This window comes from Protopterus annectens, chromosome 16.part0 (genome assembly GCF_019279795.1).
Source record: "Protopterus annectens isolate FY-2018-M chromosome 16.part0, PAN1.0, whole genome shotgun sequence".
Taxonomy (NCBI): Eukaryota; Metazoa; Chordata; order Ceratodontiformes; family Protopteridae; genus Protopterus; species Protopterus annectens.
The window spans coordinates 507,934,545-507,962,029 of NC_056750.1; the positions used below are offsets into that span (position 1 = coordinate 507,934,545).

At 43.6% G+C, this 27,485-nt stretch overlaps 1 protein-coding gene across 1 annotated transcript in view; it reads right to left on the minus strand.

Moving 5' to 3' along the window:
- PKN3 (protein kinase N3) overlaps positions 1–27,485 on the minus strand; it is a 2,242,690-nt gene that overhangs the window by 203,268 nt on the left and 2,011,937 nt on the right. Inside the window, exon 17 of the mRNA XM_044058139.1 lies at positions 22,161–22,237. Within this exon, the coding sequence (XP_043914074.1) occupies positions 22,161–22,237 (77 nt within the window). The remainder of the gene's footprint in view (positions 1–22,160; positions 22,238–27,485) is intronic.

Below are 27,485 nucleotides of genomic sequence, written 5' to 3' on the forward strand. Positions count from 1 at the left end.
GGTTGGGATGCAGGTGGTGGTGGGGATTTCTTGCAATTTTTCATTTCATTAAACATCTTTATTAAATCCTGTTTTAAACAGTAACATACATAACAGAATAAAAAAAAATTATAGCAACATGTTTTTATGTAGTATGCATATATATAATTTTTTAACAATCATTCACTCCAGCATTAGAGAAATTGCTGAATTTCTGCCTTCTTTAAACCTTCCTCCTCCTCCCTGAACATTACTTTGCATGTATTTTCCCACAAATACCATTTATTTCTATGCAATCTGCTCTTTCCCTTATCTACAGATCCCACCTTCATTTTATTTATCTCCTTTACAATACTCAGTACTCAAGTTATAGCTGGTTTAAATTTGTCCATTTTCTAATAATTGCCTATTTGGCAGCCTATAGCATTAAACTTAACTCAGTAAGGCCTTGCTACATCTAGGCAATTCAGATCCTAAGTCATAGGTAAAAGGAATCGTATCCTAAATTCCAGTGATTTGCTCCCGCAAACACAATTTCCTTAGTTACAATGATTGGCTCCCTCCAAAATATCTGACAAAGTATTCCATTAGGAAGAAGCATAGCTGCTTCAACTAGTGCCCCGGCCTAATACCATGAATCAGTGCCCCAACTAGTGCCCTGGGCTGGTACCATGAATCAGCTCCCCACTACCTACACTGCAAGCAATTGGCTTATTACAAATTACATCTATACCTCACCTCACCCTCAGTTCTTCAACTGAAGAGCAAAACAAAACAAAAAAAAATCTGGCACACTAACTAGCTGGCAAGATTTATGACCCCCCCTCCCCACTCCTGCCCCAGTCCAGTTTATGTGCTCTGCCCCCAACCTTCCTTCAACATATTTTATTAAAAAAAAAATTCTTCTTTTAAACTGTAGCAAACTGCTTGTTATAAAAGTAGCACTACAGTTTATGCCCTACCTGCATGCAGTGCTAAAGTGATCAAGTGTTAGTTAAAAAAAAATCTTTTTAAACTGTAGCAAAATGTTTTCTCCAAATAACAGCTGCTAAAGTTTATACCCTGCCTGCATGAAGCGCTCACTATAGCACTCAAGTTTTGGTTAAAAAAAATAAATAAATAAAAGCCAAAATTGCATTAAAGACCAACTCTTTGCGTCTGGGGCTTTAGCCCCTTTCACCCCACCCTAGCTACACTAATGCCTGTGGGATTTTTTTTTTTTTTTTTTTAAATCTGCCAACTTGTTACATTCCCAAAAAAACTTATACCCAATTACTTCTCTCTTCACATCTCACCTTCATTATTTGCTATGTCCCTGAGGAAAATTCTCTGAAGTCTGACTGGAGTATGCAAACACATTTGTAAACACTTCCGAAGAAAAATCAGAAAACCTTCCAGACTTTGTTGCATAATTGGGAGCCATACATATGTGCCCTACTTGATTTATTTATAACTTATTTATTGCATTTGTTTACCGGGAAGGTCCACTGGGCCTAGGGTGAGCCCATTTTCGGTGGAGGCCCGGGGAGAAAAGCTCCACATACAGTTAACAAGTTGATACAAATACAATTACAAATAGAGCTAACAGGTAATGCAGGAACAATAGTGGACATACAATTAACAAGTCAGATTTGAATACAAATATGTAACAGAGCTAACAGGTATTACTGCAGTAACCAGCTAGGATACAGTATGAGCAGAAAGGTTCAGGTTTTATATATATATATATATATATATATATATATATATATATATATATACACACACACACACACACATAGTGACCATTTACATTATGTAACATTTAGCATTGTTAAAAGACTATATGCAAAGAGTTAGTCAGATATGATTTTAGAGACTGCTGTGGGTTTATTCAAGATGAGATGACAGTTTTAAGATGTTAACTGTTAGAGATTACAGGCAAGAGAAGAGGAAGATTGTCAGGGCAGTGAGACAGCTGCAATGTTTGGTAATGGTGAGAAGTAGAGGAAGGCAGTGTAAGATGGATTGGGGTAAAGTAAAGTAAGTAGGGTTAGGATTACAGAGAGGGTTAGGGTGGTGCACCAGTAGGCCAGAAAGAAGTGGATTAGAGGAGAAGGAGCAGTGTTTAGTGAGAGTTATTTTGGCATGAGCATAGCCAGCCAGAGGTGGGCTGTTGTCTAAGAGATGTCTTAAAGAGAGCAGGGTTACAGATGGAAGTGATTGAAGTTGGGAGGGTGTTCTAAAGTTTAGAGAGAGTAAAAGAATAGAGCATTTGACCAGCTGGGAGATTGGGTTTTTCTACTTTGAGCAGTGTTTTGTTTTCTCATCGGAGAAGTCTGCTAGGGTTCAAAGGTCGGTACTAGGCTACCGTGGTTATCGAGCAGGACCTTTATACTTTTCTTAGTAATTTACATCCCAAAGTTCCCACCATCTTTGGAGTGCCCAAAATCCACAAAAATGCCATGGACCCTCCTTTGAGGCCTATTGTAGCTGCTCAGGGGTCTAAAACCCATAACCTCTCCAAATATTTGGATTGGAAATTAAAGCAGCTATGGGGCAAGCAACAACATCTCCTAAAGGATTCTTGGGAATTTCTACATGGGATTACCAGTGATTTGTATAGATCTGATCTACTGTTTGTGACTATAGACGTGGTAGACCTTTTTTCGGTCATCCCCTCTACAATAGGCTTGGCTTGGATGGAAGAGGCATTGTGGGCATGTGCAGGTGTTACCAACAATGAGGTGGTGTTAGTTATGCACTTATTGGAACTGGTTCTCAAATATAACTATGTGTATTTTGGTGGGGAATACTTCCAATAGATATCGGGTGTATCTATGGGGGCCAATTGTGCTCCGACCTATGCAGACATGATTTTGTCTGTATGGGAAAATAAATTTGTCTTACAAAGTGAGTATTCTAAGTTTTGGACTCACTACACCCGATTTCTGGACGATATTTGTATTTTCTGGACAGGACCGAAGCAATGTATAGATTAATTTGTCAATTACTTGCATTCTACTACTGAATTTTTGAAATTTACTTATCAAATTTCAGTTCATGAAGTTAATTATTTAGATGTAACCCTGTACAAACATACCAACTGCTTTGGGTCCCGGGTATACAGAAAGCCTTCTTTTGCCAACAGCTATTTGCATTACTCTAGTTCCCACCCCAAATTTCAAAAAAGGTCCATTGTCAAGAGACAATTTGTTAGGGTTTCACACATGACCTCGGACGATCAATATTTCAGCATTGAGTGTGAAAAACTGAGTTTGCTGTTTATTGATAGGGGATACCCCATACCACTAATAAAATTGATCTGGGAAGAGGTTAGTTTAGCCAGGGGTACTAGATTTTTTCCTATTCTGGGTAGAGGGCCCACTGACACACGCATGGAAAGTTTTCCTTCCACTTCCAATTTTACAAGTTCTAATCTGACATTTGTCACTGCCTTTAGTCAAGATGCAGGACACATTAGGTGCATCATCCAGAAAGAAATGGAGACCTTTAAGGACTTTACAGATTTGAATAATCTTAAGGATATGACATGCAACACTGTTTACAAAAGAGGACTCAATATTAAAAATCTTTTGGAACAAAATATACATGTAAGTACTTCTAATCAACTTAGAAAGGGTACTTTTCGTTGTGGGCATTGTAAACAGTGCAAACATGTCATTAATCAGGAACACCTATATTTGGAAAGTAGGAATAGGAAGATTTATTCACAGAAATACCACAATTGTAATTCTGCAGGTTTAGTCTACTTGGCTGTCTGCAGGTCTTGCCAAGCATTTTATGTAGGCAAGACCGAAAGACAGCTCAAGAGATGTATATACGAACACTATTATGAGATTCAGAAGAAAAGCAGTACTAATGCACTTTACAAGCACACACTGGTGTGCCAATCTGCCTTTTTTATGTTTTATGTGCTGGAATCGGTACCAAAAAACTCTAGGGGAGGACATTGGGAAGCCAGGTTATCACATAGGGAGACATGCTGGCAGATACTGCTAGCCTCAAATAAGGCTCCGGGTCTCAATGACCTTATTTCCATCATGCCTTATTTGAAGCTTAGAGCAGAATTGTTGTAATTTAAGAAAAGGAAGTTTTAAAAGTATTGGTGTATTTAAATCATCTCACTAATACTGTGTATACATATTGTGATTGTATTAAAACATATACTATATATTATATATATAAATTATGTTTATAATATTTTTAACATTTTCAAACACAATGGAATAATATTTATTTGTGTTTTAAACTGTGTATATACACTTTATTAATTTTATTCAATATTAATAGAACATACTTATGTTTAAATTATTTATGGTTTAGAAGTTCATGACTTTTTCATTTATTTCTTTAAGACTTTAACAGGCAATCAACTATCATATTAATTCATTAACTGTTGTATATAAAATACCAGGATATTGTCTGTTTGTTATTGCTTTCTGAGGAAGTTGCATGGGCAACGAAAACGTGTTTGTTGTGAGACGTTAAAATAAACATTGTGCATTTCGTTTTTGGACTTGGACCTGTGTGGTTTCCAGTGATTTGTGCCTTATAGTGATTCTTGGCATACTCCTCGTGGTCGTTTCCTTCTTGCTTGCTGCTCTTTTTGGAGGTTTGGGTAAATTTGCAGCTTCGTTGCTACTTTGGTGCACCAGTAGGCCAGAAAGAAGTGGATTAGAGGAGAAGGAGCAGTGTTTAGTGAGAGTTATTTTGGCATGAGCATAGCCAGCCAGAGGTGAGCTGTTGTCTAAGAGATGTCTTAAAGAGAGCAGGGTTACAGATGGAAGTGATTGAAGTTGGGAGGGTGTTCTAAAGTTTAGAGAGAGTAAAAGAATAGAGCATTTGACCAGCTGGGAGATTGGGTTTTTCTACTTTGAGCAGTGTTTTGTTTTCTCATCGGAGAAGTCTGCTAGGGTTCAAAGGTCGGTACTAGGCTACCGTCCCTAGGGCCTATACAAGCCTAGCCATAACAATTCCCTGGATATTTCTTCCCACAATATTTACTTCCCTGGACCCCTGTCTAGCAGGGCGACTGATGTTCATAGGTTCATACTAGGCTATCTGCCCTAGGGCATTTATAAGCCTAGCCAGAGTGTGTTTGGCTTTCGCTACCCATTTTAAATTAATTTTGCTATGCCCATTTTCGAGGTTAGTATACTGTGCCTCTGTCTAACAGTGACACAGAAGTGATACCAGGGGTAAACATATGATCTCCCATCCACTCATCAAGATTCCTCTTGAAGAGAGTCAATAAGGGACTCTGCCTAACCTGGACTGGGATTTTATTCCAGAGTGAAGGTAGCCTCTGGGTTATGAATATGTCCCTCCAGCATGTCCTATTTATTTCAGTGCTGAGGTTCAAGTCTCTCGAGCGCGTAGCTCGATGGGATTTGGATTTTCTGAGGTGCTGCATGTCCATTAATTCCGGGTTGGACATGGCTTTATACGTCAGACACAGATCGCCTCTGAGCAGGTGGTATGCCACTGAGTAGAGCTGGAGTTTCTTTAACCGGGCAGCATATGGCATCTGTTTGAGCCTTTTGATCCTCTTGGTGAGGTACTTTTGGGGTCTTTCCAGTTGCTGCAGGTGTCTGGTAAGGTACATCTCAAAAGGGGCACTGTACTCAATTATGGGCCTGATGAGGGATGAGTAAAGAGGCACGATGACCTCCCCTGATCTAGATGTGAATCCCTTCATGATTAGGTGGGTTATATAAAATGTTTTTCTAACCACTTTGGCCACGTGGTTGTCAAATGAGAGATTGCTATCAACTTGGGTCCCCAGGTCCCTAATTAATTCTTCTGTACCTAATGGATTACCACCTATGTGGCAATTTGTGGGCACTTTGTTTTTGCCAAAGGGGATGACTATACACTTTTTGGCGTTTAGCTTGAGGCCATGGCTCTGGCACCAGTTGTCTGTTTCTATGAGGCCCTTTTGGAGGATGCTTGTGTTGGCTGGAGAGTCGATTATGACGCCCAGTTTGCAGTCATCTGTGAACTTGGTCAGCCACAGTCCTTCCATGTTGGCCTGTTCCTCAGAGAAATATATACTGAACAAGAGAGGTCCCAGGACTGAACCTTGTGGGACGCCACTTGTAACTGGTTTGGAGTCTGACATGGCTCCAGCAATTCTCACCATGTGGGTTCTGTCCTTGAGCCAGTTTGCAACCCATCTAGTGACATAGGGGTATATATTTAAGCTGGTGAGCTTATCTATACTGCCCGAGTGGGGTATTATATCGAAGGCTTTTGCGAGGTCCAGGTAGGCTGTGTGGACCACCTTTCCCTCGTCAATGGCCTTGGTGACTGTTTCAAAGAAATTGATCAGGTTTAAGAGGCAGGATCTGCCCTTAACAAAGCCGAACTGGGTAGGATCTAGTGTCTGTAGGTCCCCAATATCTTTATTTATGAGGTCCATGATGATCTTTTCCATAGCTTTGCAGACCAAGCTAGTCAGGCTTATGGGGCGATAGTTTCCAGGATCCGTTGAGGCACCACCTTTGTGGAGAGGAACCACTGTTGCTGTATGCCACTCTTTGGGTTCATAACCTGTAGTAAGGCTGAGATTGAACAGTAGTTTTATGTTTGGGTTTAGCTCTTCTTGGAGTTCATGTAGGACGCAGCCCGGGACGCCGTCTGGTCCCATTGATGCTGTGTTTTTTGCTTTGGAGAGGGCGGCTCTTACCTGAGCATCTGAGATGTCAGGGGGGCAGCACTCTGCTGGGATAGATATTTACCCTTTTGGGGGGGGGGGGGGGGAGAAGTTTGTGCTGAACCTGTCAGCTAGGATGTTGGCAATGTCTGTGGGTTCGTGTATTTTTTGTCATTTTGGACTAATTCTGAGCATATCTGGGAATTCCCACCCAGGTTCCTAACATAACTAAAGAAAGCCTTGTGATTATCCTTAGTGTTCTGTGCAATTTTTCTCCCGAAGCTGGCCTTAGACGATTTTATGAGTGCCCGTAGTTTTTTGCTAATACTGATCAGAGATGCCTTCCCTTTTTGGGATTTTGCTTTATCATGTAGTAGCTTCCTCCTTCTATTGTATAGTTTGTTTATGGCTCGGGTCCACCAGACAGGACGTCTGCCTTTGGAGGATTGGGTCTTGGTTTTATTTGGGATTGCATGATCCATGCATTCCTGAAGGTGTTCATAGAATGCATCTATAAATGATTCTGCGGTCTGGGCCGTATTTTCCACAGGCCTGGGGGCATTGAAGGATTCCACCTCGGTTTTGAGGAGTGTGAAATTTGCTTTAGAGAAGTTTTTCACTGTGGTTTTCTGGGTAGGGGGTGGGGTCGGGATGTGAATATGCAGTGAGATTAGTTTATGGTCTGATCTTACCAGTGAGGGATACACTTCTGGTCTGGAGCATAGAGTCCCCATGTTGGTGATGATCAGGTCCATAATGTTTTCCCCTCTTGTGGGAGTGGTAACAAGTTGTTCCATAGCATTTGAGTTTATATATTCTAGGAACCTTTGGGCTAGGGTGTTGGAGCTAGAGTAATGCTCCCAGTCTATGTTTGGGTAGTTGAAGTCGCCCAATATAATGGTGTTTGGACAGACCTTCATATTTTCCAGTGTTCTCAGGAAGGCCGAGTGGGGTTCCTGGGTTTGGGAGGGTGGTCTGTAGCAGGCTATAAACTGGAAGGCAGTTTTACCCACTGTTAGTTGCACATGGATAGTCTCTGATGCTTTGTGCTGTGCCACCAACCTGGAGGTGTGGGCATCTTTGATGAATATTGATACTCCCCCCTCCTTTTGTGGTTCGGTCCAAGTTTTGGGGCCGATAAGCATGGTATGAGGTATAACCTGGTAGTGCTGGGGTGCTATCGGGAGCCTTGAACCAGGTTTCTGTTACTGCACAGATATTGATGTTCTCCATGCTAAGGAGAGTTTTGAGTGCATGCATCTTGAGGTTTAGACTTCTGGCGTTGAGTAGCATTACTCTTAGTTTCTTATCCCTCGTGATACCTATGGAGGTGGGTTTGTCTTTTGAGCCTTGCCTAAAAAAGGCACTATGGGGGTAGCAAGAGCCTTTGTCAATATCTGAAAGCCCAGGGGTGACAGGCGCAAGCCGTCCCTAGCGAAGCATCGTGGCTTGTCGAGCATGTCATCCCAGGCTGACAGGCATTGGATCCCCTTTGAATGACACCAATACTTAAGCCAATTGTTGAAATTGATTATCTTGTCTTCATATTGTGGCATCATTCTTGTTGAGGGTAAGATGCTACTCAAGGTCAGGGTCATACCGGCCTGGGCTACATGCTCAGAGAGCTCCTCTATGTCTCTTTTCATGTAGTCCAGGGAGGTACGTCTCAGGTCATTCACACCAGCATGGACAATGACTGAGTCATATTTGTACTTGCCTTGGAGTGACCTGAGTGCTTGTGTTATGTTATGTGATCCCCGGGGTAAATTTCTTATCTCCCATCCAATTGTCAAGGTTCCTTTTGAAGAGGGCCAAGGAGGCACTCTGCTTGACATGTATGGGCAGTCGTCTATTACAGAGTATGGGGAGTCTCTGGGTCAGGAACCTATCCCTCCAGCATGTTTTGTTCATTGTGATGACAAGGTTTAAATCCCTGGAGCGTGTGGCTCTGAGGGATTGGGATTTCTTTAAGTGGAGCATGTCCAACAGCTCAGGGTTTGACATGGCCTTGTATGTTAAGCAGAGATCGCCTCTGAGTAAACGATATGCCACAGTACAGCTGGAGTTTGTTTTAGACGGTCAGCATAGGGCATCTGCTTTAGGCCTGTGATTCTTTTAGTAAGGTATTTATGCAGCCTTTCCAGGTGTTGCAGATGTCTTGTGAGGTACATACCAAATGGGACGTTGTACTCTATATAATGGGTCTAATAAAGGATGAGTACAGTGGGACAATGACCTCCTTTATTCCGGATGAAAAGCCCTTAGTGATGAGGTGTGCCACATGGAAGGATTTCCTGACTGTTGTGGTGATGTGGTTATCGAAGGTGAGACCACTGTCCACCTGTGTCCCTAAGTCTCGCATCACACTTTCAGTTTTTAGTGTACTGCCACCTACGTGGTAATTCATGGGTACATGTTTTTCCCCAAAGGGGATAACTTTTAGTTATGTACTTACCATAACTTTAGATGTTTGGGATCCATCTCGCCTACATTCTGTACTGATGGGTTCGGAGCCGATCCTCGGCTCCGACTCGGCACGCTATACTATAGAGCGAAGTCTCTAATTGGCTGAGCTATTCTATATCCCAGGATGCACCACCACTACTTCCTCAGATCTTGTTTGTCCGCACACATGCACACAGTCATAGACAGTTGAAATAACATTGCCAGGTGTTTCAAGATGAAACGGCTAAACTGAACCGTCCGGTCTCTTCTGATCTCCAAGGCAGGGGGAAGGAGGGTGGGTATTAGGAATGTAGGCGAGATGGATCTCAAACATCTAAAGTTATGGTAAGTACATAACTAAAAGATGTTATGTGATCCTATCTCGCCTACATTCTGTACTGATGGGACAGCGTCCCTAGCACCTGATTCCTAGGTGGCTCACTGGAAAACACTCCTGAGAACTGTGGAACCGAAGGAAGCTCGCCCCCGAGATACCACATCCAATTTGTAATGAGAAATGAAGGTGTGAGGAGAAGACCAGGTTGCCGCAGCACAAATGTCACTAATGGCAAGCTTGGAATGAAAGGCTGTCGAAGTAGCCATAGCCCTTGTAGAATGAGCTTTCACAGTGGTTGTAAGCTCTCTATTAGAAAGAAGGTAAGTATGACTGATACAGTCTCTGATCCATTTGGCAATGGTGACCTTCGTGACGGCTTTGCCCAATTTATTGTCCGAAAAGGACACAAACAACTGATCGGTTTTCCGTGTTTGGTGCGTCCTATCTAAGTAGAAACGCAACTGCCTGTGAACATCCAATGAAAGGAAGATGTATTCCGCTCTGAGTAGTTTGGGAAGAAAACTGGGAGTTCCAATGACTGTTGAAGACAAAAACTAGAACAAACTTTGGGAACAAAGGATGGATTAGGCCTGAGGGATACTCTATCCTTGTGAAAAACCAGGTACGGTGGTTTGACACATAGGGCTTGAAGTTCCGAAACCCTTCTGGCTGATGTAATTGCCACCAAAAAAGCAGTCTTCCAAGAAAGAAATTTCAAGTCACAAGTTGCTGCCGGTTCGAAGGGGGAAGAGGTCAAAGCACCTAATACGAAATTAAGATCCCACGGTGGAACGGGATAAGAAATCGGAGGTCGTAGCAGCCCAGCACCTTTCATGAAGGCTTTACACAACTTATTGATCATCAAAGGTGGGTCTATACTTTCATGGAAATTAGAAATAGCTGCCAATTGAACCTTGATGGTAGGGACCGAAGAACCTTGATTGAATAAAGAAGCTAAAAATTTCAAAACTTCTGACACCGGGGCAGAAATGGGATCTAATCCCAAGAATTGGGCCCAAATAGCGAATCTCTTCCATTTGCTGTTATACATTTTTTTAGTCAAATTCTTGTGGGCCGAGGACAAGATATGTATGACTTCCGAGTCCAAAACCTGGTTCCTGACTAAGGTCGGAAGTGGAGGAGCCAAGCTGTTAACTTCAACGAGTGAAGGGACTGATGAAGCTGTCCTGACTGGTGGATCAAGAGGTCTGGGACCTGGTCCAGGAACCATGGACCGTCCAGTGCATATTTCCGAAGAAAGGGCAGCCAGACTTGACGAAGCCAGTATGGGGCAACTAAAATCATCTTGCACTGCAAGTGAATCGCCTTCTGGATCACCTTGGGAAGAAGGGGAACCGGTGGAAAGGCGTACAGTAGGCCGGTGGGCCAAGCTTGGACTAGGGCGTCCTTGGGAAACCCCCCCGGAACTGGGGTGAGAGAGAAGAAATGTAGACATTTCGTGTTGAGAGGAGTTGCAAAGAGGTCGCAACAAGGAGTTCCCCATCTTCTGAAGATCTGAGTTGCCACTCTGTCATTCAGAGACCACTCGTGTGGGGAGAGAATAGTTCTGCTCAGTCTGTCAGCTATCACATTGGATCTCCCCGGAATGTGTGTCACTACCAAGAAACGTTTGGTTGCAACCGCCCAATCCCATACTTTCATGGCCTCTCTGCAAAGGGGGTAGGACCTGGTCCCTCCCTGCTTGTTCAGGTACCCGACTACTGACATGTTGTCGGACTGAATGGCAATCATGCCCTGGGGGAGGTAACTGTGCAGTGCTTGTAGCAATAGAAGCACCGCCCTCATTTCCAGTATGTTGATGTGGAGGGAACTCTCGTCGGGGTGCCACTTGTCTTGGACTGACCTGCCCAGGTAATGTCCCCCCCACCCCGTCTGGGAGGCGTCCGTAGTCAAAGTGGCCACTGGAGGTGGAGGAACGAAGGGTCGCCCCTGATCCAGGTTGGAGGAAAGAGGCCACCAATGGAGGTCCTGTTTGCACGTCTCCGTGATCATAATGAGGTGACTGAGAGGGAGATCCTGATATGACCACTGGACTGACAGGAGCCACTGGAGAATCCTCATATGCAATCTTGCTAAGGGAACTAGGAGAACGGTAGCCGACATGGAACCCAACAGTTGTAGGACCATCCTGGCCGGGGCTCGGCATTTGAGGAGCAATGCTCGGACTTGAGATTGTAATATGTCTATCCTCTCTGTAGGGAGACAGACCCGCATTTGCTTTGAGTCTATCTCTACTCCGATAAATCGTATGCGCAGAGATGGCAGCAACACAGACTTTTCCCAATTGAAGGTGATTCCTAGGGAGTTGCCGAGAGATATAGTGGCTGCTAGGTTCTGTAAGAGTAGACGCCTGGAAGTGGCAGTTAGGAGCCAGTCATCTAGGTATGGAAACACCTGGAATCCTAGACTTCTCAGGTGAGCAGTCACCACCGCCAAACATTTGGTGAACACCCTGGGGGCTGTGGTGAGACCAAAGGGCAGTGCGCGGAACTGGAAATGACTGTCTCCCAGGCTGAAGCGCAAGTGTCTCCTGGACGCCTGATTTATCAGGATATGATAATAGGCGTCCTTGAGATCTATGGAGCACATCCAAACACCTTCCTCCAGCAGTGGGAGAATGGATTGTAAGGTGATCATCCGGAACTTGGACTTCTTGACAGAATGGTTGAGCTTGCTGAGATCCAAGATGGGCCTCATGTCCCCGGTCTTTTCTGGCACCAAAAATAATCTTGAGTAAGTCCCTAATCCAGTATGGTCTTCGGGGACCGGTTGGATGACTCCTTTTTGAAGCAGCTTTGAAATTTCGATGGCTGTGAAATCCCATTGACTGGGTGGTGGGTCCGGGATTTTTCGGGATGGTGGGGGGGGGGGGGCTGAGAAAAGGGGATGTTGTAACCTCCGGCAATGATTCAGAGCACCCATTGGTCTTGAGTGATATTCTCCCAGGCCTTTAGGTGCCTCGAAAAACGACCCCCGACTGGCTCCGGAACGGCACAGTCGGGCAATCCTTCAGGGATGCTGGAAGGTTGAGGAGCCACGAAAGGACTCGCGGTCTCCAGTGTTGCGGGGGCCTCTGCCGCCTCTGGGACGGCGTCTTCCTGAAAAATTTCCCCCTCCTCTGCCTCGAGAAGGGGGTCATCCTGCTGTGAGGGGTAAGTCTTCTGAGATTTGCGGAACCACATTTTCCCCCCTCTTCTAGTCTTGGGATAAGGCCAGAAGGGAGTGGAAAACCGTGCCCCTACGGCAGTCAAAGTCTTACCCTCTTGTTCACAGCGGGTCAAGGTGTCCTTTACCTTGGGTCCAAACAAGGAGGACCCATCAAAGGGAGCTTCGGCAAAGGAAGACTTGAAGGCCTCCGCAAAATGACACAGGCGGAGCCAGGCTTGTCTCCGTACAGCAACACCTGTACCCGCCGCTCTACTCGCCCCTTCGGCCGCATATGAAATGAGCCTCATGGACGAGTTCGATATTGATGACAGAGTAGCCAACTGAGAGCTAACCGTCTGGGCCAACTGCTCAGGTAGGTTACCAGAGAGGGTATCTGAAAGTTCCTTGACCAGATCCCTCTGAAGTCTGGTGAAGTGCGTAAGGTAATTCAGAGACCTTAAGGTAAAGGCTGCTGAAGTAAGGGTGCGCTTCCCGTACCGATCCATACTCCTGGACTCTTTATTAGGAAGATGGACGTACGTCGAAGCCTCTGCCACATCTTGCTGGGTAGCAGATGCCACCACCAGGGCATCTACGGCCACACCTTTAGATAAGAATTCCTTTTCAGGGGGGGCTGATAGAAATTTATTCGGGCGAGCTGGCACCGGTTCCACAGAATCCAGGTGCTCCCACGCCCTTTGAGAGATCAAATCCAGGAGCTCATCGAAGGGCGGAGACATCCAGGAGGCGGAAGGCTGAGCCCCGAAGGCCTTGAGGAATACCGACTCCTCAGCGGAAGGGGGTTTGGACTGCCAGTCGCCTCGTTGCTTGAGGATTTCTAAGATGTCCACAAAGGAGACATCATCCGAGGATGACTTGGGGGACCCCTCCGCATCATCGAGGTCGGTGTCCGAGGTGAGAGACTCATCAGGCGAGTCGACGTGCTTCCTCTTACACTGTCTCTTCCTGGGAGGTTCCTCCGAAGAAGCCTCAGAAGGACCCCCAGAAAGGGAGGAATCCCCAATGGGGGTGACCTCAGGCCCCAGGGTTCCGCTGTCTTGAGACAGGGGGACAACAAAGGAACAAGTCTCCATGCTAAGGGAAGGTGCCGGAGAGATGGTGGAGGTAGCCAAGGAAGATTTGGCCAAAGCAGTCCTCATGGCCCTGAAGGCCGGACCCCCCCCCCCCCCGAGTCCTGGGAAGGTCCGACCCCCGAGGCCACAACAGTAGACGGCACTCCCGCAGCCGACGCACCGAGAGGGAGGCTCGGAACCGAAAGCATCGGACCCAAAGCATCACCCCCGGGGCCGACTGAGGAGGTCCGTGTACCGAACTCCGATCCGAAGGTCGGGGTTGGAGTAAGGGTCGGAGCCGACCCGAGAATCTCCACTGGCTCCACCAGCACCTACTCCAACGGTGCCGAGGCTGTTGGAGGAGGAACCAATACAACAGGGTGGACAATCGGCTCCGGAGCCGACTGGGCTGGAGCCGAGACTAACTTTTGGAAAACTGGAGACTGGAACAGCCTTTGAAGCACCCTGTCTATATCCGAATCAGACATCCTCGAAGACCGAGAAGAGACCGATCGGGCCCGGGTTGACTTCTCCACCGGTTCCGAAAGACTGGGGGACCGGCTCCGAATAGTCTCAAGCAGTATCGTCGCCGAGGGAGATTCCATCAGCACAGCAATTTCCCTTGGAGCCGACGGGGACTTCAGCGCCGAGGTAGAAGAGTCTGAGCGAGCGACCTTTCTCGGCTCCGAAACCAATGGAGCCGAAGAAGGTGACCCGCCTCTCGATGCTCGAGCACTCGGCTCCGAAGACAGAGGAGTCGAAGATGGAGGCATCGAGGCAGACCGTTCCGACCTCGGCTCCGAAGTCCGTGGAGCCAACGGAGAAGCCTGCCTTGATTTCTTTGCTGTCGGCTCCGACGAACTGGTCGGAGCCGAAGACTTCTTCTTCCTGGAGGGAGAGGGGGAAGAAGATAAAGCCTCTTCAAAAGAAGGGGTGATGAGCCCTTTTAATATCAATTTGTTTTTCCTCTCTTGGAGGACACGAGAAGAAAAAGCGTGGCATACACTACACGACTCTTGAAGGTGTTTAGGGCCTAGGCAATAAACACATAGAGAGTGGTCATCCGTGATTGACATCTGACATCTTGTACCCACACTTGGTACATTTTTTAAAACCCGAAGGCCTATGCTCCTTTGACATCTCTACAAGGAAACACACTACCAAAACAGACTAGGACAAAAACTACCACAGAGATACCAATCCCTCTAACTTAAACAGGATAGGCCCACAGGCAAAAACTGTAACACAGCTCTGCAGAGCGCGAGGGCAAGGCCCCTCTAACTGAAACGGGACCTTGTCGTTGGAGAAAAAATATATCTACTACACAAATATACTAAGCACACAAGGATATAACACAGTATGAAGTAGAGCGCGAGGAAACCCCTACTGATAAAGCGGGAACCTAGCGCTAACAAAATTCACACACAAACTTTCACAAAACCCAATTAGAAACAACAAGTAGCTATTAAAACAGCTTTTGGTTGAAAAATTAGAAAATTTCTGACAGAAAATCAGTCAGTAAAAGGTACTTAGCCCAGCCAAGTTGAGACCACGTCTATAGTTATCAAGCGGCAAACGAGATCTGGGGAAGTAGTGGTGGTGCATCCTGGGATATAGAATAGCTCAGCCAATTAGAGACTTCGCTCTATAGTATAGCGTGCCGAGTCGGAGCCGAGGATCGGCTCCGAACCCATCAATACAGAATGTAGGCGAGATAGGATCACATAACATCTATGCATTTCTTGGCATTAAGCTTGAGCCAATGATTCTGGCACCAAGCATCTGTTTCTGTAAGGCCCTTTTGTAAAATATCCACATCATTTGGGGATTCAATAATGACTCCCAGTTTGCAGTCATCTGTGAACTTTGTTAGCCAGAGTCCCTAAGTGTTGGCCTGTACTTCAGAGAAGTAGATGCCAAACAAGATTTTTCCCAGGACTGAACCCTGAAGTACCCTGAAGTACACTTGTCTGGAGCTGGATTTGGAGTCTGCTACTTTTACATTCTGTGTTCTGTCAGTAAGCCAGTTGGCAACCCATCGAGTGACGTTGGGATTTATGCCGAGCTTAGTAAGTTTATCTATGATTCCAGAATGGGGGATGGTGTCAAAAGCCGTGACGAGGTCCAGATAGGCTGTGTGGACCGCCTTATCCTCGTCCACAGCACTGGAGACTGATTAGAAGAAATCAATCAGGTTCAGGAGACAAGACTGGCCCTTCATGAACCCAAACTGGGTGGGGTCCAGTGTTTGAAAGTTGCCAGTGTTTTTGTTTATAAGTTCCATGATAATGCGTTCCATGCCCTTGCAAATCAGGCTCATCAGACTGATGGGATGGTAGTTCCCCGGATCCAAGGTGGATTTCCCCTTGTGGAGTGGGATAACTAGCTGCGCGCCACTCAGTGAGCACGAAGCCTGAGGTGTGGCTATGATTAAACATGAAACTTAGGTGAGGTGCCACTTCATTTTGTAGTTCATATAGTACACAGCCTGGGATGTCATCTGGCCCCATGGATGCTGTATTCTTAGCTTTGGAGAGTGCGGTTTCTACCTGTGTGGCTGTGATTACCGGAATTTGGCAATCTTTTGGTATTGAAATGGGCCCTTTAGGGGGTGAGAGGGGGTGAATTTGGCACTAAATCGATCTGCCAGGATACTGACAATATCCTTGGGATCAGTATATTTAATGCCATTCTGTTGTAGCTCAGAGCATATCTGAGCATTGCCATTTAGATTCTTGACATAACTATAGAATGCCTTGTGGTTGTCTTTGGAATCTTTGGCAATTTTATTTTCGTAACTAGCTTTGGAGGATTTTATGAGGGATCTCAGCTTTTTACTGAGGCTGGTAAGGGAGTTTTTTGCATCCTGGGATTTTCCTATTTTCTGCAACAGTTTCTTTCTTCTGTTGTATAGTTTGTTTATGGTAGGGGACCACCAGATTGGCTTCCTTTTTTTTGGAGAAGAGCGTCTTGGTTCTATTTGGGATGGCACGATTCATGCACGAGTGGATGTGCTCGTACAATGCCTTAGTGTAGGATTCAGCAGTCGAACTTTCGGCTCCTGTCTGCATGGGTGTCATGAAGTTTGTCACTCCAGACTTGAGTAGCATGAAGTTGTCTTTGGAGAAGTTTTTTACAAAGGTTTCCTTACTGGGGGGGTGGGGGTGGGATGTGGATGTCAAGGGTGATTTGCTTATGGTCAGACCTGACCAATGAGGGGGTGACCACTGGTGTAGAGCATCTATCTCCCATGTTGGTAAAGACCAGGTCTAGGGTATTGGAGCCCCTGGTGGGACAATGGATTAGTAGATCCAGGGCATTGGAATTTATGATTTCCAAGAACCGTTGGGAAAAGGTGTTTGTATTCAAGTAGTTTTCCCACTTAATGGCAAGGTAGTTGAAATCACCCAGTATTAGGGTGTTTGATTGTATCTTAATATTTTCCAGTATGTTTAGAAAGGTGCAGTGAGAATCTTGGGGCATGGTGGGGGATCTGTAGCAAGCTACAATTTGGATTGCAGTCTTACCTAGTGTTAGTTGCACCTAGAGAATTTCAGATGCATTGTGTTGGGCAACTAGCCTGAAGGTGTTAATATCCTTGGTGAATATGGACACTCCTCCACCTTTAGTGTTTCAGTCTTAGTTTGGTGGTCGAAAAGTGTGGCAAGAATTGTAGCCTGGTATTGCAAGGGTGCTCTCTGGAGCCTTGAACCAGGTCTCAGTTACTGCATAGATATCGATGTTCTCCATTTTTAGGAGTGCCTCAAGAGAGTGCATTTTGAGGTTTAGACTTCTATCATCGTGTAGCATTGCCTTCAGATTTTGCATGCTTGTATCTATTACGGTGGTGGTTTTGTCCTTTGAACCTTGGCTAAAAAAGGCACTATAGGGGTGGCAAGAGCTTTAGCCAGTAACCTGAATCACAGGGGTGACAGGTGCAGACCATCTCTGGCAAAGCATCGTGGTTTGCCGATCATGTCATCCCAGGCAGACAGATACTGGATCTCCTTTGAATGACACCAGAAGCTTAGCCAATTGTTGGAAGTCAATCATTTTGTCCTTATACTGTGGTATCATTCTGGGCAAAGGCAGGATGCTACACAGGGCTAGGGTCATACCTGCCTGGGCCACATGATCTGAGAGCTCTTCCATGTCTCTTTTCATGTAGTCCAGGAAGGTATGTCTCAAGTCATTCACTCCAACATGGACAATGACAAAGTCATAGTTGTACTTGTTGTGGAGTGACCTGAGTGCATGCGTTATGTGGCAGATCCTGGCACCTGACAGGCAGCTGACTGTAATTTTCTCCTTGTTCAGCCTGGTGAGTGCAACATCAGTGTGCCTGACTATTGAGCCACCTATGACTGAAGTGCTGGGTACGTTGTCTTGCCTTAGGGGCTGTTGTTGGGTGGCACACTGGTGTTGTGAGCTATGTGTCACTTTGGTTGTGACTGGTGTTTGTTGGCATTTCAGCTTCGGAGGTTCTTGTTGCTTGGGCAGGTTAATGTGAAGGGCCTTCCACATATGTGGGTTTAGTGTTGCTATGTGTGGGTGTTGATGGTGTGGGTTTTGAAGAGCTGTGTGTTGCTTGAGGTGTAGTGCAGGTGTTAACCTTCTCCTCTTGACTGTCTAGCACAATCTTGGCTGGAGAGAGCTTTGCTTCCAGTTTGGCTATGTAAATGCATCTCTCGCAGGTCGTAGTGTTGGATGGTAGGAGGAGAGGGTTGTCTGTGTACATGAGGCAGTTGCTACATTGCCCCAGTATGCCCAGACTCACCAGGTGGACAGGAGAAATCACTAGAAGCTGACCCTTGGACATGCCTGTTTAGGTGCTTTTTTGTAAAGTACAAGAGCTGTTTTCCTTTACCTTTGCACAGTACTTTTCAATTTTAGGCTGTTTAGTGCCTACGATTAATTTCTCCTTATTAACAAGGAGAGTTGAGTGCTTGTATCAGTTTAAGGCTTCCTAATGCTTTCCAGCAGGGTCTAGAGCAAGTGCTAGTCACAAGGGTTCAGATTTTAGTGCTACTACTGAGAAACCAGCTTGTTCTAAGGGAAAATTTGAAGAGCACACTTTCTGGCACCTGGAATAGTTCAACAGTAGCCCCGCGGTGCTGCACGATGCCGAAAATGCACAAACACGTGTGTTTTTAAGCCAGAAATCAGTCCAAAATGGCTAAAATTACAATTTCGGAGCTGGAAACCACTCCTCTATTGTTAGACAGGCAGTACAATGCTCACCACTCCCACTGGTAAGCAGTAGGACTTCCCCCTCTACCACAGCAAGGTTTGGATAGCTCTGAACACAGAAAATAAAGTCCTGAAACCAGCAAGGCCTGGGATCTGGACTATACTAGCTAGGAAAGGCAGGAAACAAGCAAACAAGATAGTATTTTTTTTTGGTTAAAACAGGCTAAACAATGCAATAATACACTAAATAAACACAGAAAAGGCTAACACACTTGAGTGTGTAGCTTTAAACAGTAAATGCAATTAGAACTTACAAAATCAGCAATTTAAAACGTTTTAAATGAAGCAAGGCAAGTGCAAAACTGAAAAACGATTTAAGAGGCAGTAATACAGTAGAATAAGTAGCTAGTCTATATATACAGAAAAGTCTATATATACAGAAAAGCAGCTAAAACACAAACAATTCAGATGCAGTGCAACCTAGAGCACTTGAGTTGTAGCAATATTAAGGCAAATACAGTTTTAATGTATGCATTAAGATATACTCTATTTCCAAAATGTTTGAGAAGCAGTCAGAACACAATGATATTCAGACAATTTTTTTTTTGGTTAGGAAAGGGAGAAAGGAGGAACAGGAGGACAGAAACTAAGTGGTTTGGCTTTCTCAGATGTTCTCTTTGTATTAGGTAGAATCAGCTAATGACGCTAGACTGGGAGGAGTGTCCAAGATCAAATTTAGAATAGGAGCGGGCAACTGCAATGCCAGCAGGTAACACTACAGAAATGTCTATCACAAGTGAGCCAATAGCTATGAAATACAGTACAAGTATGCAGTATACAATAAAATTGCTATAAATATCTAGAATAAGCAATAACTACTACAAATAAGTAAAAAAAAAACAAACAAAAAAAAACAGGCTACTTATTGCTATATATTACAGATCAGCTGCTACTCCTCAGATAGTTCTGTGTATAATGGCTGAAACACTCAAGTTAACTTCTTAACAGAAAGTTGAAACCTGAAACAACTTTAAAAAAAACTCAAAAGAACCAGTAAGTTGCTTTCTCCAAGCCGTAGCCCTGACAAACCAACTACACAATGGCCATAAACACTAAACTCTCACTGAAGTGGGGGATGGTCTTTGCTAACTATGATGGCCTAGACAATGATTTCAGAAAACAGCCTCTAACAAACTAGGCCCACAACACAATCAGGAATATGGAGAATATTACAGCTACAACCTAAACTATTTTAAGCAGAAAACACTACAGAAATGTTTATCACAAGTGAGCCAATAGCTATGAAATACAGTACAAGTATGCAGTATACAATAACATTACTATAAATATCTAGAATAAGCAATTACTACTACAAATAAGCAAAAAAACAGGCTACTTAATGCTATATATCATAGATCAGCTGCTCCTCCTCAGATAGCTCGGTGACAGTAAGGAGGAAAGAGAAGAGCATGCTGATGATTTATATATAATTTTATGTGCAGTAGTTAACGGTAGGTAATTGAGATAAAGTGGTAGTTCAAGACAGTTTAGTTGCCGTAAAGAGGAACAGTGATGTGCTGAGAATTTTGCATTTGTTGCAAATTTGGCAACCTTATTGTAACATGAGTCAAGTTTGGTTTTCAGAGAGGACTGGATATTGGTGGGGATAGGGGGCCGCGTAAAGTAGGGATGGTAGTAGAAAGGATGAGGCTAGGGCCTTTTTTGCAGTGAGGTTAAGGAAATAGCTGTGTCTATACAGGGTGCCCAGTTTCCGATATATTTTTTGATGTTGCTGTGGATATGGAGGTCAAATATTAGGTTTCATCAATGATGACACCTAACAGTTTGGTGTTAGAAACTTCTATGACAGTATTACTCTGGGACTAGATGGAGAATTCATTCTTGCTGAGAGGGGTAGTTCTTTTGGGGGTGAATAAAATGAGTTTAGTTTTGTTGGGGTTGAGACCGAGATGGTTATTTGACATCCAAGCTTCAGTAGCTGTAAAGGCTTGTTGGGTTAGTAGTTGTAACTCAGAAGTGGTCCTGGCAGTGCAAATGACTGTAGAGTCATCTGCATATTGGATCACGGTGCCGTGAGTAAGAGTGTTATGGAAGTTATTAATAAATATACTAAATAGAAGGGGGCCCAATATGAAACCTTTGGGTACTCCTGTGGTTATGTTGAGGAAGGATGAATAGGACTGCTGCCATTTTGTTGATTGTTGTCTACCAGAGAGATAGTTTGAGAACCAATTTAGGGTTGGGGGTGAGATGCCTAAATTAGCAAGTTTGGTGAGTAAAAGGGGATGGGATATAGTATCAAAAGCTTTTGAAAGGTTGAGGGAGAGTGAAGAGACAGTGAAGCTGGCATCACGATCCCCATTTACTGTGTCCATAAAGGAGATGAGCTGTGCTGTGGCCTGGTCTAAAGCAGTGTTGGGTAGGGGGAAAGAAGCTGATTATTAACTAACTGGTTAAGAAGTTGGATGTGGAAACATTTTTCTAGTATTTTGGAGATAGGGGAGAGAATAGCATTGGGTCGGAAGTTGGAGATGTCCAAGTTATTGCCACCTTTGTGGAGTGGAAGAATGTATGCTTTCTTCCAGATATTTGGTATATGGGATTCCTGAAATGATCTGCTGTGGAGTATACTAACTGGGTAAGCAATGGAGGTTGCTGACAGTTGTAGGAATTCATCAGGTAAGTTATCTGGATCCCTTGTAAACTACCTTTCCATTTTCTCTTTCCAATATCTTATATTCTTAGTTATCATGCAATATGTTTTATGCCCTAATTATCTCTCTAACATCAGCTTCTGTTCTAGTCTCAACTAAAAACTCTACTAGTGCAGGTCTTTCACTTAGAATTCCCCTACCCCTTTCTTTGTTTATACACTCATCTATACCCCTGAGAGCACTGATGTCGGAGTTATATCCCATAGGCCCTGTCCCTCACTTAGTTCATGGCAGCAAGTGGGATCATATGCCCCATATTCACTGAGGTTGTGTCATGTCTGTAAAGGTTCCTCCACAACCAGCCTTTCCATTCACACGTTCAATACTTTCCTAAATGCATTACAGTTTAACAACTCCATTTTTTTGGTGGTTGTTTCAAGCATTTTTGTCAGGCTTATCAAATACATTTAAATGCTTACAACCATGTTATTTACTTGCTGAATATAGCACATTTACTCGTTTAATGTTTCACTAATGTGCTATAAGCAGCATAACATTTTGCTTAAGCAAACAATTTTCTACAAAGAAAAAAAAATAAGGCCCATACTAACATCACACACAGTTTTCAAGCTCACCTTGCTTGCATAGCCCAAAGTCAGCAATTTTTACATATCCCATGGCATCCATCAATATGTTGTCCAATTTCAGATCTCTAAAGTGAAAGTAGAGAAAATGACACTGAGTACTAGCAGGAATAAAAATGAAAATTAAGCAAAGTACAAAATTAGTCTACCACAGCTGAAATACTACAAAATACCAGAGAGGTTCTTGCGCCATTTAAACATTCACTAAAACCAGTACTGACTTGTTACATACTAATCACCAATGGTGGGTAGGATGGGAGGCTACTTCAGAAAACAACCAGGATACTGAACAGCTACACACGATACTCACTATAAAAGCAACCAGGATAACTAACCGTTACATAAGGTACTCACTATAAGCACAACCAGGATAATGAACAGTTACATACGGTACTCACTATAAGCCCTGAAAGATAAATTGCTGTGAAAGGAAATATTAAACATACATGCATAATGATACATCAATAGAGTATATACACTGGCAATACAACAAAAACAAAAGACGTAGGATGGAGAGAAAACTGCTGCAACAGTGATCTGAAATAACATCTGCAGTTAGGCTAAGTTTACTTACAAAGCTTCAGAACAATCAGCATTAGAGCAGTGTTTCAGTAGCCTAAGTTGTATGGGTAGATTACAAAACCTTAGAATTATATAGGGAGGTGGAAGGGATTTAATCATCTAGAAGCCCCTGGAAAATGGTCCTAGCAAGCCTGTGCTGGTACTGGAAAAGGAATCCAGTTTGTAATGCTATGTAAAAGTGTGTACTGGGAACCAAGTTGCTGCTTGGGGAATACTTCTTGAGTCCACCCCTTGGCAAAAAAAGGAAAACAAAAACAAACAAAAGTCAAAGTAGTGGTACACTAAGTGCTGACCCTGCTTGGAAGTGACTTGTTATGGTGAGAATAGCATAAAGAAATATGAGAAAACCATCTAGAAATTGTCTGTTTTGATTCTGATGTTTTTTTTCTTACCTTCACAGACAATTCTTGAAGGGTATTGTTCCGTCCTAAGTAGTATCTGAGCTGCTAAGGACATCCAGAATAGGCAAGATTCTCTTCCTTCTTTTCAGTTTTAGAAAGAATTCAGGGAGCTTAAAAGACTAGCTTAATGAATAAACTCAGAAACCACTTTAGGCATAAAAGGAGGATTTGTTCTCAAAGTAACCCGGTCCTTGTGGAAAACAAAGTAAGGCTGACTCACCAAAGAGCATACAACTCCTAGTCCACTAGAAGTCGTCAAAGCAATCAGTGAAACAGTTTTTCAAGTCAATGACCCTCAATTAAGCCTGATGAGTTGGCTCAAATGGAAGTGGTGTTACCACAAAGTTAAGATACCATGGAGGAGCCACCTGTTTTCTAGGTGAACAGATATGTAATCTCTTTCAAAAGCTGCCTGACTTGAGGACAGGCAGAATGGGGGAATTTAAGTGCTGACAAGTAGAAGTGGCCAAAAGATGAATCTTGATAAGAGTAAGCAAGGCCAGAGGATAACTCAGCTCAGATATTCTAGAATTAGAAGGACTCAAGCCTTAAATGGGTCCTGGTTCTTAGCATGGCACTAAACAGAAAATCTATTCCACTTGCACATATGATTTTCTAGTAGCAGTTTCTTAACCACCTTTAGTACCTGCTGCACATATTCAGAACAAAAGGTACCTCAAGGGTATCAAAACTCAATCATCCAGGCAGTCAAATTAAGTGTTTTCAGGCTGGGGTGTATCAAACAACTTTTGTCGTGTGGGAGCAATCCAGTCTGTGGGGACTCCTGTGGTATTTGCCTTTAGCTATTTTCAAAACAGAGAACCAGTGTTGCCTGTGCAAAAGTAAGTCACCACTACTAGGTTTGGGGAGTTCTTCTTGATCTTTAGAAGAATCTGGGATATCAATGGAAAGAGAAGAAAATCATATATGAACATACCTGTCAAAAGGGATGAGAAAGCATCTGTCTTCCAAGCCTGCTTACAAGGAATCCTTGAGTAAAATTTCTTTAACTCTATGTTTTGAAAGGAGGCAACGAGCTCTATCTGAGGTGCTCTCCACAGCTGGCTAAAATCCTGGAAGACCTCCAGGTGGTTTCCATTTATGAAGGGCTGTCCTGGTCTTGCTCAGCTTATCTGCTATAGGTTTGCTCTGATGGAATGTACAAACCCTGAAGAGTCAAAATAAGTCAAGTTGCTACCTCCCCATGCTATAATGGCAAATCTCCAAAGGGAGTAAAGATCTGGTTCCCCCCTTGCATACTCATACACACCAGTAATGTGTTGTTGTCTTTGATAACTTGCAGATGTTCTGGAGAACAGGGATGATTTAATGCTTTAGAGCATTGATTATTTCCAACATCTTGACATTTTTATCTGTCCTGCTTGCTCCACAAACCTGCCCCCCCCCCTTTCATGTTCATACACACCAGCAATGTGCTGTCGTCTTTCATAACTTGCAGATGTCCTGGAGAACAGGGATGATTTCAAGCTTTAGAGCATTGATCATTTCCATCATCTCTGACATTTTTATCTGTCCTGCTTGCTCCACAAATCTTGCACTCTTACCCCTTTCAATACAGTCCCCCCCCCCCACCAAGCAAAGCATGAGGTCTCTGTTGTGACAAGGGGAGGTGGAGAGGGAGGGAGGAAGAGACCTGGGATGAGAAATAACAGCCTCAACTACCATAGTAGCTTTCTTCTTATAACCCCCAGCACTACACTCTGAAAAGATAAAGGGTAATGATGCTGAAACGAGACGGACTTTAAGTACCACTGAAGTTTTCTCATGTGAAGTCTGGTCAAGGGAATTAAGACAACCATAAACACCATGAGCCCAGAATACAGAGAAATTCCATGGCAGATGTCACAGATTTGTTAGAAAGGCTCAGGAAGTTCCCTTTATACATTTTACTTTGTCTACAGGAAAAAAAAAAGCCCTTCCTAAAGAAGTACCAATGAGAGATGACTTACGTTCACTAGAAAAAACAGATTGAGGAGGAGTTTCTGGATACATTACAGAATATATTGACCACTGGAAAAAAATCTGTAAATAAAAGATAATTGTCCAAAAGTGAAAAGATATGAATTCTGCAGTGAGCAATTACGTGGGTTAGGCAACTTGTAAATATCCTTGGTGCAGTACATAGATCAAAGGCAGTCAGAGCTGCTAATGTAAAATAGATACAGAAAATCGTAAACATCTGATTTTTTTGCAAATTGGCAAGTGATTAAGCATCTTTTAGGTCTAACATTACCATACAATTGGGGTGGGGAGATGAGTGATAACGCTTTGAACTTTAGAACCTTGACAGAGAATGAGAAAAGAGAGGTCTAGGACTGGTCTCAAAGTTTCCTACTATTTTGGCACCAGAAACATCCTTGAATAAAAAACTTTGGCTATATGATCTGAGAGCACCATTTTTATGATCCCCAAGCCATGTGCTCCAAAACTCGAGGAAAGTGTGAAGTTGGTTTACAGGATGAGGACATTTCTCTGAAAGGGGGAAGAGACTCCCACTGTTATCTGTACTCCTGTTGGATGACTGTCAGAATCCAGCTGTCTGGGATAATATGATGCCACAGTGGAGGATAAAGACCTAGACAGAAACAGATATGGAATATGTTTGGTGTTGTTGAAGGTTGTGGTGTTGCAAAATAACTGAATGTAGAACAAAGATTTCTCTTTTAAGGTCTTCCAGTTTTGTCAAATTAGTACTGATCAGGACTCTTTAAAACTTGCAATCCCACTTCACTGTAGCTATTGACCAAGTCAGTGTATAATGCAGAGTTTTTGCTAGTCTATTTGGAAATGTAAAACATCGCAACCCTTGCAGGACTATTTTGTTTTGCAAGCAGCTGGAAAGGAATAAGTTATCATATTCTATATTTTTAAATGTCATGAGTAATCTTTTCCAGCTTGAACTGTAGTATCTTGTAATTGCCAGTCAGAAATGCTCTGTCCTGTACCAGTAGTCCTGGAAAAAGAGAAAGTTGTTGTTCATCATTATGTAGGAAAGGACTGGTTCAGCCTTCAGTACTGAGAAGATCGAGCAGACAGTCACTATTTGTTCGGACATTTTGAGCATTCAAACGGTTCCGTTTCTTTAAGAGACTGACCTGCACTGATATTAATGAAACCATTAATTATGTAATGTGTTCTGGCTGTTGAATCTGTTATTTTGCAACACGCCAACCTTCAACACCACCAACATATTCTATTTGAGTTTCACCAAGGATCACAAGACATGTTGGAACTTTGATCCACAGGAAAAAAACAGAAGTTGCAAAGGGACATCTTTGAATATCAAAACCAACAGGCTTATCCACTTAAGTATAAATAACATAGCCAGTCGGTTCTTATTCCAAGATTCAAGAGTTCACAACAAGGTTTTCCTGCAGCAGCACCTGTTACCCCCATTCCATCCAAACAATAACATTCAGGATTCACATCCACTCCCAAACACCTCGGAGGTTACGTTGGATTTCCAAAACACACCTGATTCCCAGAGACAAAATGGTCCTTTTTATCCCCTTCCCAACAGGATGCACTGAAAGGGGAAGGGAAATTGAGAAGAGGATATACTAAGAGGGGGCGAATGAGTACCAGACAGGCAACAAGAGGCAGAGGACAGACATCGAGAGGAAGGGGTTATTGCGAGGGGAAGACCAAGGAGGACTCATCAATGGCACTAAACTCTAATGTTACTGTAGTTACAATTCCAAGCACAGCAGTCTTTAATTTAACAAGTAGAGTGTTTCTGAGTGAATCACTTAATCTGTTAAAGGATTCACATTTATCCCAGAGCAACGAGCGAATTTATCCAACCTTTTACCAGACCTACAGATGTTTGTTAGAAAGCTGAACTTACGAATTCAACTGGATGATGTTGAGGGCAAACCATCAGGAACAAATGATACCATCATGAATAAGACCCTTAAAAGGGAAAGTGTTTACAATCCTCACGTTACATAACACACTACAGATCTTTCTGAAAGTGTGCGGGTGTGATTTGCGAGACTTGCTGCAAAAAATATAACACTGAAAAAATGGTTCAACCTCACATCAAATGAACTAACAGCTCTCAGTGAGCTGTAAAAGGATAAAAGTCTGTACATTATGAGGGCAGATAAGGGAACTGGTATTGTCCTGATGGAACAAGCTCGTTACATCAGCAAACTTGAGGCAGACCTGGCTAATGAGTACTACAAAGTTGTGGTCCTTAAAACAGTCTCACATAAAGTACAGTTTTGTACCTACCATAAATGTAGATGTTCGAAGATCCACATTGCTGCAGTCCTTACACTTGGGTAGTCCGCTGTCCTCGGTCGGCCCG